The 12,003-nt window shown below is 44.6% G+C and overlaps 1 protein-coding gene across 6 annotated transcripts in view; it reads left to right on the top strand.

Moving 5' to 3' along the window:
* The window catches only part of LOC115139335 (estrogen-related receptor gamma-like), a 48,135-nt gene that overhangs the window by 28,446 nt on the left and 7,686 nt on the right, over window positions 1-12,003 (top strand). For all 6 annotated transcript variants that reach the window (XM_029676586.2, XM_029676583.2, XM_029676587.2 and 3 more), the window contains 3 exons: window positions 714-956; window positions 1,083-1,240; window positions 2,621-2,737. In XM_029676586.2, coding sequence (XP_029532446.1) covers window positions 727-956; window positions 1,083-1,240; window positions 2,621-2,737 — 505 coding nt within the window. In that variant the 5' untranslated portion in view covers window positions 714-726. The remainder of the gene's footprint in view (window positions 1-713; window positions 957-1,082; window positions 1,241-2,620; window positions 2,738-12,003) is intronic.

Raw genomic sequence — 12,003 nt, 5'->3', positions numbered from 1 at the left:
TAGACTTTGTTTAGGTAACTGAACACAATTGGTAATATCTACTACAGCCAGGGGCGCAACTTCGGTTTTAGAAGTGGGGGGGACATATATATATATATATATTTTTTTATCCTGTTGGATAAACCATATCCCCCATCCCCAGTGAAAGTTGTGCCCCTGACTTTGGCATACCTTCCCCAAGAGGTCTGGAAGAAAAAAACTATCTGGTCCAGGATCTTTGTTTGGATTTCCATATGTTAAGCAATCTCCTGTGTGTGTAATGGACCTCAGCTTTGCATATGTGGGAAATTGCAAACGGCTGGGTGGGTGAGCGTGGAGATGGCTAGATAGACAGAGAGATAAAGGGATCAGGAGAGAGGGATAGGGGTACGAGGCACAGAGGAATAGGGAGAGTGACAGGGAATGGAGAGAGGGGGAGACGTTTCCTACCCCTTTTCTGTTTGTCCCTGTGATAGATGGAGTAAGGGAAAGGATAAAGGAAGTTTAGTGAAAAAGGTTGCTGGAAGATGGTTGGTCAGTGTGTACGTGGTCAGGACAGGTATGAGGGAATGCATGGGTGGGTGTATTTGTGTAGGTCTACGTTGAGGTCAAGTGTTGTAACTGACTGATAGATCTAGACAGAAAGGGCATGTTAAATCCATCATGCCATGTTACCAGATGTTACCATAAATGTATCCTACTGTACCCCCCCCCCCCCCCCTCCCCTCCCTCAGACTCCTTGGCAGGATGTCAGTGAGGGGCTTGGACCCCCCCTGTCCCCCTTCCATAAAGCATGAGCCCTCCAGCCCCAGCTCCCAGGGTGACAGTCCAGCCCAACCCAGTCCCGGGGGATCCTCCTCGGACACCAACTCCAGCTATGGCCCCCTGGGCAAGGGCCACAACCGCACCAACGGCTTGGACTCACAAGGGCTCTATGGAAACAAAGCGGGCATGGGGAACAACGGCACAGCCAACAGGCGGGTGTTTGTGTGTTTGTGTGTATTTTTGTGTGTCTGTGTGTATGTACCCATTTGTGTATGTATGGGTTTATGCTTGGGTGCATGTACCATATATGTGAGTGTAACCTCTCTCTCTCTCTCCAGGCGGTTGTGTGGTGAGGATGGCCAAGTGAAGTGTGAGTTCATGCTGGGTTCTGTGGCTAAGAGGCTGTGTCTGGTGTGTGGAGACGTGGGGTCCGGGTACCACTACGGAGTGGCCTCCTGTGAGGCCTGCAAGGCCTTCTTCAAGAGGACCATTCAGGGTAAGGCCAACTCACATAAGCATTGAGGTTAAGAGCTCAACTGAAGTGCCCACGTGTGTAAAAAAGTATATGGTCAAAGGGCAGAGGTGTATGGCTTTATACAGATAAACCTGCAGTAGGACATATGAGTTCCAACAGCCTGTTTTAGTATCAACACCTGATCAACTCTAAGGATGCAAGCTTACAGGTTCCCATGCCTTCTCCGCCTATACAGTAAAGGCCTTAGTGGTTGTGTTCAAATCCAAATCAAAGCGCCGAATACAACGGGTGTTTTCTTTACCATGAAATGCTTGCTTATGTGCCCTTCCCAATGATGCTATCATAAAAATAGTAACACGAGGGATAAAATACACAAGAATGGAGCTACATACAGGGAGTACCAGTACCAGGTCATTGTGCAGAGGTACAGGGTGAAGTGATGGCATCAGGGTAGATAATAGTATGAGTAAAATAAAGAACAGAGTAGCAGCAGCATATGATGAGTGTAAAAGTGCATGTGTATGTACAAATATGGTACATAGTGTATATGCTTTACACGGTGGTGATCACGACAGCATGTGTTACCAACAGTGTTTTAACCTGCCCCACAGCATCTGTTGTTTAAGCTGAGGACTGTTTACACAAGAGGAAAGTGTGGGAATGTGCTGGCCCTGTGTGTGTTTGTGGGTGTGGCTCATCCATATGTTTGCAGCATGTTGTGGTGTTGTTTTAATGTGATTGTCTGTGAATGGGTCATGGCCCTCGTAGGCTAAGACCCACTTTAGGCTAGTTTAGCCGCCACCGCACACAGATGAGCATGACAAGGGTCATGCTTACAGTAGATCAGGTGATCAGATGCTTCCTGGATGTAATAGGACGTGGCAGCTTAGAGTGCTGCTGATTGACTGACTTCCAGAACATTATCCTGTTTTTTTGTCATTGTTTCTTAGAGTTCCCTGTCTCTTTTCAGCATGATGTTTGTTTTGAAGTGGTTGAATGAAAGGTTTTGTAAGTGATTGAGAAAATTGCCTCCTTTTCTTGACTGGCTTTTTGTCTCTACATCTCTCCTCCCCTCTCTCCTCTCTCTGTCTTTCCACCTTTCTCTCTATCTTCACCCCCTATCCTTTCTCTCTCTCTTCACCCCCTCTCCTTTCTCTCTCTCTTCACCCCCTCTCCTTTCTCTCTATCTTCACCCCCTCTCCTTTCTCTCTATCTTCACCCCCTCTCCTTTCTCTCTATCTTCACACCCTCTCCTTTCTCTCTCTCTTCACCCCCTCTCCTTTCTCTCTATCTTCACCCCTCTCCTTTCTCTCTATCTTCACCCCCTCTCCTTTCTCTCTATCTTCACCCCCTCTCCTTTCTTTCTCTCTTCACCCCCTCTCCTTTCTCTCCAACCCACAGGTAACATCGAGTACAGCTGCCCGGCCACCAGTGAGTGTGAGATCACCAAGCGGAGGAGGAAGTCGTGTCAGGCCTGTCGCTTCATGAAGTGTCTGAACGTCGGGATGATGAGAGAAGGTGAGGAAGGAACTTCTCTACTCCTCAATGCCAAATACATGTACTCCTTTATTTACCTTGAAATATATATACTCCTCCATATATGCCAATATATACTTTTCTGTATCCCAATAGAACTTTATCCATTAAGTCGTATTACAGTGTTATAATACAATGAATAGAAAAACATATACAAATCAAGATCTTGGATATTTTTGTGGATATAAACGTCCTCTCAACAAATAGATGTGTATTGATTTCAGTGTGAAATGTAATTCCTTTGCCTGTTAAACAGGTCTAGCCCCTTGGTGCTTGCTACTGTGCCTGCTCACTGCTCAGTGTTCATGTATGGTGTATCTTTATCGGATGCTACTGTACCTCCAAAATAAACCATGGCTGTCTGCTACATACAGTGGATCTCTATTCCTTCTGACTCACTACTCTCACACACAGAATAGAAATAGATTATCCAGAACAACACACATATCGTACATTCTACATGGCCCCCAAAACACTCAGGAGAGTTTTACAGTGAGTGTCTGGGGCAGCGCTCTCATGGTCTTGTGGTCAGGACTGGAGTGTGTGACTGGTGACATATTGTTGGCTAGATATAGAAGAGACCCAAAAAGGCAAAGCTTCACTGTATGAGCCACTTATTGAAGGCTGCATGTGAGTAATCAGCAGCTGTTAATAGAGAGAGAGAGTTTACTGCCACCTGCTCCCTCCCCCTTCAGCTCATCAGCTTTGATTTAATCATCCGTCAACCAGGGTGAGAAGGATTCAGCATCTGTTTTCTGTCACCCTGTGTGTGTTTGTGTGCAAGCATGTGCGAGCGTGTGCGTCTCCTTTTTTAATTAGCTCCTTTTAATAGGGGAAGGGCATCTCCCGCACCCAGCTCTGGCTCCTATAGCCTTGCTCCCCCACCCCCCACCCCTCGTAAATTCCTCCAGATGCCTTGTGGGATTCCTGGACCTCCATGAAATGTGAACCGCCCCTCGTAACTCCCATCGTAAACCCCCTGGTAGTGGTCCTTGTAACGCACCCCATTGTGCCCGCGTAATGCCCCTCTTCCTCTGGGGGGCAGCAGTAAAGGTAGAGACAGGGGGGTGCCTTTAACAGGCGAGAGAGGTCCATGTAAACACAAGAGGATAGAGATCCTCGGTCAAGAATAGAGACCTGATGAGAAATTGATTAAGCATGGAACCACTGTTCGATTTTTGGTATTCAGTAGGGCAGTGGACTAACAAACATTCTAATTGTTCCACTACTTGGAACACTGGTCTTTCCTCATAGGGTTAAACCAGAAGAAGGGCTTTATGCATTCTCTCTCCCCTGAGAATTGTTTATCTATCAGGTTTGTCCTTGTGTGTTGAGGATATGACAGTAAATCATATCACAGAGGTCTAATCACATGGGAGACTTTTTAAATTTAAATTCTGGGCACACAGTTGAAATAGAATGAGTAGAATTTGAATTATATGGCTAAGGCTTGGCCATATTATATACATAATAATAGCTATTTTCATTAATTTGTTTATCTCTTCAAAAGAATCAGAGTTTTTCACATCCTTTCATGACCCAGTGCATGACTGACAAGCTTCCAGTAGGCCAGGGGTGTCTGACTCATTCCGTGGAGGGCCTAGTGTCTGCGGATGTTTGTTTTTTCCTTTATATTAAGACCTAGACACCCGGGTGAGGGGAATTCTTTACTAATTAGTGACCTTAATTCATCAATCAAGTACAAGGGAGGAGCGAAAAGCTGCATACACTCGGCCCTCCGTGAAATGAGTGTGACAGATGTGCAGTAAGCTAATAAGAAAGGGTATTTGTTAACATCAGATCATTATCCAGGCAGCTTTACATAGTTCCTCCCTCAGTGACTTTGCTACTACACATACACTACCAGACAAAAGTTTTAGAACACCTAGGGTTTTTCTTTATTTTCACTATTTTCTACATTGTAGAATAATAGTGAAGACATCAACACTATGAAATAACACATATGGAATCATGTAGTAACCAAAAAAGTGTTAAATAAATCAAAATATATTTTCTATTTGATATTCTTAATAGCCACCCTTTGCCTTTATGACAGTTTTGCACACTCTTGGCAACCTCTCAACCACCTTCACCTGGAATGCTTTTACAACAGTCTTGAAGGAGTTCCCACATATGCTGAGAACATGGCTGCTTTTCCTTCACTCTGCAGTCCAACTCATCCCAAACCATCTCATTTTGGTTGAGGTCAGGGGATTGTGGAGGCCAGGTCATCTGATGCAGCACTCCATTGCTCTCCTTCTTGGTAAAATAGCCCTTACATATCCTGGAGATGTGTAGGATCATTGTCCTGTTGAAAAACAAATGATAGTTCCACTAAGCCCAAACCAGATGGGATGGCGTATCGCGGCAGAATGCTGTGGTAGCCATGCTGGTTAAATAAATCACAGACAGCGGCACCAGCAAAGCACCCTCACACCATAACACCTCTTCCTCCATGCTTTTCCTCCAATACACATGTGGAGATAATCCGTTCACCCACACTGAGTGTCTCACAAAGACACTGCGGTTGGAACCAAAAATCTTGAATTTGGCTCCAGATCAAAGGACAAATTTCCACCGGTCTAATGTCCATTGCTTGTGTTTCTTGGCCCAAGCAAGTCTCTTCTTCTTATTGGCGTCCTTTAGTAGTGGATTCTTAGCAGCAATTCGACCATGAAGGCCTGATTCACACAGCCTCCTCTGATCAGTTGATGTTGAGATGTGTCTGTTACTTGAACTCTGAAGAATTTATTTGGGCTGTAATTTCTGAAGCTGGTAACTCTAATGAACTTATCCTCTGCAGCAGAGGTAACTCTGGGTCTTCCATTCCTGTGGCGGTCCTTGTGAGAGCCAGTTTCATCATAGCGCTTGATGGTTTTTGCGATTGCACTTGAAGAAACTTTCAAAGTTCTTGAAATTTTCCATATTGACTGACCTTCATGTCTTAAAGTAAAGTCATTTCTCTTTGCTTATTTGAGCTGTTCTTGTCATAATATGGACTTTTACCAAATAGGACTATCTTCTGTATACCCACCTCCCCTACCTTGTCACAACTGATTGGCTCAAATGCATTAAGAAGGAAAGAAATTCCACAAGTTAACTTTTAAGAAGGCACATCTGTTAATTGAAATGCATTTGAAATGCATTCCAGGTGATTACCTTATGAAGCTGGTTAAGAGAATGCCAAGAGTTTGCAAAGCTGTCATCAAGGCAAAGGGTGGCTAGTTGAACACTTTTTTGGGTTACTACATGATTCCATAGGCTTTTTTTCATAGTTTTGATGTCTTCGCTATTATTCTACAATGTAGAAAATAGTAAAAAATAAAGAAAAACACTTGAATGGGTAGGTGTTTTAAACCTTTTGACCGGTAGTGTACATGCTGACTGCAAATGTTTCATTGGTGCTCCAAACTTAAACATGTTGTGCCCTAGAAACTAATATGTAACCCTGTAAATACAGTTTATTATATTATAAATTATTATTATAAATAGCTAAATGTTTATACAAATACCTGTCATTGAAATTAAAAAGTAATTTGTGGAATATTAGGTTGGATAAAAACAATTTTACCATTGAGATGCATTACATTGAAATTTGTACAGTGTCTCTTTAAGAGAAACGTTGCGTTTTGAACTGTTTAGGCTAGAAACAAGCCGTTTTGTCTGTAGTATGTGTTAACTTTTTTCTTTAAGGCACTCGGAAAGAAGTTTTATTTGTTTAAAAAAAATTGCAGTGGTGCTCCCGAATTAAAATTCCAGGTCGCACAGCCTGATGCCATGGAGAATGTTGCCCTGGTCCGTTTCCTGCTCCGTGGATATCGTGCTCTTGATCCCACCCCCTTCGAGGGGTGCAGGGGGACATGAAACAGGGGTGAGGGCAGAGGGGAGGGGCAGTGACCCAACAACCGCCTCCTTATCGGACCCCTCAGATCAATCCAACCGTGTAGTGTGTGTAGTGTGTGTGTGTGTGTGTGTGTGTGTGTGTGTCTAAGAGCATGGTCTGAGAGTTACTCATACACATCAGAGCTAAGTGTAACTCTTCAGAGCGGAATGTGCTGACAACGAAAGGGACAAAAATAGCAGTGGAGGATAATCAGGATAACAGCGCACACACACGCACACACACGCACACACACGCACACACATTTACATTTGAGTCATTTAGCAAGCACTTTTATCCAGAGTGACTCATAATTAGTGCATTCATCTTAAGATAGTTAGGTGAGACAACAACACATCACAATCGTATTAATTACATTTTCCCTCAACAAAGTATTTATCAGCAAACTCAGTGCTAGTAAGAAACGACAGTTGTTTTTGTTTTGTGGGTGCAATGTGAGAGTTATTTAAGATACTCTTCATAGAGCTAGGGAGGGCCAAGAGACCAGAGGTGGCAAACTGAATGCTTGGCTTGGGATGTAGGGTTTGAGCATAGCCTGAAGGTAAGGAGGGTCAGTTTCCCTCAGGGGTGGACTGGGACAATAATTTGGCCCTGGCGTTTTATCCATTCATTACAGGAATCATGAAGATAATGCACTTTACTGTTTGAAAAAAATCATGGTTTTAGCCTCCCCAAAAATAGGATGTTTTGAGTAAGATGACAACGTAGAATGTGCGTTTTCTATGTTTATAGGCACCCTTTCCATTTTTTTGCGATCCATGATGTTGGCTGTCTAACTGATGACATAGTTTGAATGTGAGTTTGCGTGACCTCAGCTCAGATTCTTAAGAGACCCATGGGATGCCGGCCATGTCACCTTTTTCATTTCATTTTATTTTTATATACATTTTTGAGGGTGTCAATTTTGACCAGCCCTCCCAATAAAAGAATGGTCGAGCCCATCTGGAATTTGCCAAAATTGCCAGATGCCCAATCCGCCCCTGGTTCCCCTTGCTGCTCTGTAGGCAAGCACCAGGATCCTGAAGATGATGCGAGCTTCGACTGCAAACCAGTGGAGTGTATGGAGGAGCAGGGTGACATGGGAGAACTTAGGAAGGTTGAGAGCCAGGCGGGTTGCGGTATTCTGGATAACTTGCAGGGATATGATGGCACAAGCTGGGAGCCCAGCCAACAGAGGGTTGCAATAGTCTAGATGGGAGATGACAAGTGACTGGATTAGGAGCTGCGCCACTTCCTGTGTGAGGAAAGGTGGTACTCTACAAATGTTGTAGAGCCGGGGTATTGAACTCTTACACTAGAAGGTCCGGAGCCTGCTGGTTTTCTGTTTTACCTGATAATGACTTGAACACACCTGGTGTCACAGGTCTATATCAGTCCCTGATTAGAGGGGAACAAGGAAAATATGCAGCGGAACTGGCTTCGAGGTTGAGGGTTGTAGAGCATGAACCTGCAGGAGCAAGTCACTGCTTTAATGTTCACAGAGAATGACAGGGTGTTGTCCATGGTCACACCACTCTTGGAGGGGGAATCCGTGGCATTGTCAAACGTGATGGAGAGGTCTTGGAGCGGGCAGGCCTTCCCCAGGAGGAAGAGCAGCTCCATTCTGACGAGGTTGAGCTTGAGGTGGTGGGCCGACATCCAAGCTGAAATATCTGCCAGGTACGCAGAGATGCGTGTTGCCACCTGGGTGTCAGGAGAAGAGTAGTTGATTGTCATCCGCATAGCAGTGATAGGAGAGACCATGTGAGAATATGACAGACCCGAGTGACTTGGTGAAAAGAGGAGCGGGCCTAGTACCGATTATGCAGTGCCTGAGATGGCCAATCTTGAGATGGTGGAGAGGAGGATCTGATGGTTCACTGTGTCGAAGGCAGCGTATAGATTTAGGAGGATGAGAACAGAGGCGAGAGAGTCAGCTTCCTCAGAGCGGAGAGCGTCTGTGACACAGAGGACAGTGGTCTCAGTTGAGTGAGTTGCCTTGAAGCCTGACTGGTTAGGGTAAAAAATTATATTCTGAGAGAGATAACGAGAGAGTTGGTCAGAGACAGCAAGCTCAAGTGTCTTGGAAAGAAAAGAAGGGATACTGCTCGGTAGTTTTTGACGTCAGAGGAGTCGAGTGTTGGTTTCTTTAGGAGGGGAGCAGCTCTGGCCATCTTGAAGTCAGAGGGGACGCAGCCAGTGGTCAGTTATGAGTTGATGAGGGAAGTGAGGAATGGGAGAAGGTCTCCAGAGATGGTCTGGAGAAGGGGCTGGGGTCAGGTGTGCAGGTTGTTGGCGGCCGGACATCACTAGTCAAAGGATTTCATCTTGAGAGAGAGGGGAGAAAGAGGTCAAGGCATAGGGCAATTCTGTGTAAGTGGGATCAGTGGGCTTAGTAGGGCTGAATGAATGAGGAGTGGATGTGGTTAACTTCTTTTTCAAAATGGTTGACAAAGTCGTCCGCAGAGTAGGAGGAGGGAGGGGGAGGAGGTAGAGGACTATGGAAGGAGGAGAAAGTGGAGAAGAGTTTCCCAGGGTTGAAGGCAGAAGCTTGAAATGTAGTGATAGAACGCAGCTTTAGCAGTGGACACAGAGGAAGAGAAGATAGAGAGAAGGGAGTGGAAGGATGATAGATCCACCGGAAGTTTAGTTTTCCTCCGTTTCCACTCAGCTGCCCGCAGCTCTGTTCTGTCAGCACGCAGTGAGTCACTCAGCCACAGAGCGGAAGGGGAAGATTGAACCGTCTGGGAGGAAAGGTAGACAGTGAGAGTCAAAGGATGCGGAAAGGGAGGAGAGTAAGGTCGAAGAGGCAGAGACAGTAGGGAGAAGGATTTAGCAGAAGGGAGAGATGATACAATAGAAGAGGGGAGAGTAGTTTGAGAGAGAAAGTGAAGATTGCTGTGATGCATGACCATCTGGGTAGGAAAAGGGGAATACCTTGTCAGTTGTACAACTGAATGCATTCAACTGAAATGTGTCTTCCGCATTTAACCCAACCCCTCTGAATTACGCATTTTTCGTAATGAATCTTGTTCTGGAGGCAGCACTGCAGTTACTACTAGCTGGCACAGCCACAAAGTCATAAAATCAGATTTTGAACCTAACCTTAACCACACTGCTAATCCTAATGCCTAACCCTAGCCTTAAATTAAGATCAAAAATTGAATTGTTGTTTTCATTCGTTTTTTTACACTATAGCTAGCCAATTTGACTTTGCAGGTGGCCCATCTAGTGGATATCGCTGAGTTCTGTCTTCAGGGCAAAATTCATTATAATAAACGTCAACCTGCAATGTCAGTCCTTCCACTGTGGTCGGAAATATGGTCTGGATTAGTCTAGCAGTTGGCAGTTTCTACAGTTTGAGGTTTGGGATGAGGATGTGTGTGTAGGGAGGGATTTCACTGTGTTGACACATACACTGGATTATGTGAAAGCAAAGGGGCAATAGTGTGTGTGTCAACACAGTGAAATCTCTCACAGTACACACATCCTCATCCCTCATCATCACCTGTCCCAAACTTCAAACTGTAGCACCTGCCAACCGCTAGACTAACCCAGACCGTGTTTCCAACCACAGTGGAAGGACCAACATCACTAAAGCTCCAGGGGTCCTAGCTTACCCGCCTGTTCACTCCTTAATACCCCTCTCATCTCCTCAGGCCAGAGGGGGGACCAAGTCTCTATAATTTCAGGTCAAAAGTAAGTCTCAAGTCGAGTACCAAGTAGAACGGGTAGAGTCTCGAGTCGAGTACCAAGTAGAACGGGTAGAGTCTCGAGTCAAGTCCAAGTAGAACGGGTAGAGTCTCGAGTCGAGTACCAAATAGAACGGGTAGAGTCTCGAGTCGAGTACCAAGTAGAACGGGTAGAGTCTCGAGTCAAGTCCAAGTCGTGTATTCTAAGACCAAGTCAAATCGAGTGGAGTCTCAAGTCAAGTAAAAAAAAAAGAAAAAAAGAAACATGCAATTACTTATTTAAATACAAATCTTTGTCTATTTATTGAGGCTACCAGACAACCCTTTTGATTATTTTGTCTGCAACACATTTGGTTATGTAATAATTATTTTAATTTTTTAAATCCAAATGCAAGCTTCATAAGTACATTTCAAGCCATTTTGACATAACCAAAGACAAGTAGCTCTGTGTTAGTAATTGTTGCTTGATGCTCCGTTGCTGGTGAGCTTGCAAAGTAATATTCTTGGTCACCTAACCATTTTTGGAGCTGCATATTTATTTATGGCAATCCTCTCCTACAATTTGAAGTTTGTGCTGCACCCGATCGATCCTATAGCTGTACAGCAAATCAACAATCTGTTAGCAAGCTCAATCGACTTGCGTTGATTGACAGTTTGCTGGTCCAATCAGAGGGCCGACTGTACGTTTCACTAGCCAATCTGTTGCACGTTTTCTTTGCAAGTGCGATGCTGCGACTACTGTCTCTGGCTGCGTGCAGTGTAATCCATGGTGACTCTGTGCCACAAAATGAGTGTCAAAACTTTACAAAAAGCTTCAGTCTCAAGTCAAAGTCTAGTCCCCAGTCTTGAGGTTACAAGTCCAAGTCAAGTCTCAAGCTATTTTATTTTCTATCAAATCGAGCCTCAAATCATTAAATTTGTGACTTCAGTCAGACTTGAGTTCAAGTCATGTATGTGACAGGAGTCTACACAGCTCTTATCTTACTATTCAGGGACTAGTGATGTGTCATCAGGGAGTTAAGCATAGCATATAAAGAGAAATTGGCATGCTCAGCTCAAATTTTGTAGTGACGAAAGAAAGGTGTTGGGTTCAAAAGGCATATATTTGAAGAAAGGAAAAAATCCTGCACTCACTGAAATTGTCTTTAAGTTGCCATGTATTTTTTTCTAGCAGCAGAGGTCAGAACAAATGGACTTGTTTCGGCAGCAGCCTTTGTTCTGACCTCTAATAAAAGCTATCTAGGTCACATTATGCATTCTCTTTTGGAGGGGGATAGGGTGTCACTGGATGGTGGAGTGTGCCAATGTGCTCGCGCGTGTGCGTGCGTGCGTGCGTGCGTGCTGTGGCTGTGAAATATCACCCCAAATTCTACCCCCACCACGTGCCCCTTTTTACCCCCCTAATCTTGCTCTTAGCTCCTTATCTCCATGTTGATGGTTACCGCTGAGCTTGTTAAGATGACCAGTCGTGTGCCTATGTGTCGTTGCTTATTGTGTTACATCTCTAAGGCTCCCTATAATCTTACAGATGTCACAAATGTCAATCAAATTAACTCGAAGAGTGCATCACTCTCCTGGTTTTGAAATTGTGGTAGTGTGTTAAACAGGAATACAGTGTTTTTGTGTACACATGCAAGTGTTTAATGTACCTAAAGTTGAGTGCGTGTGTGTGTCCC

This window comes from Oncorhynchus nerka, linkage group LG13, assembly GCF_034236695.1.
Source record: "Oncorhynchus nerka isolate Pitt River linkage group LG13, Oner_Uvic_2.0, whole genome shotgun sequence".
In the NCBI taxonomy this organism is placed as follows: Eukaryota; Metazoa; Chordata; class Actinopteri; order Salmoniformes; family Salmonidae; genus Oncorhynchus; species Oncorhynchus nerka.
Note: the sequence above shows the minus strand (reverse complement) of the source record. Positions and strands in the feature narration are given on the sequence as shown.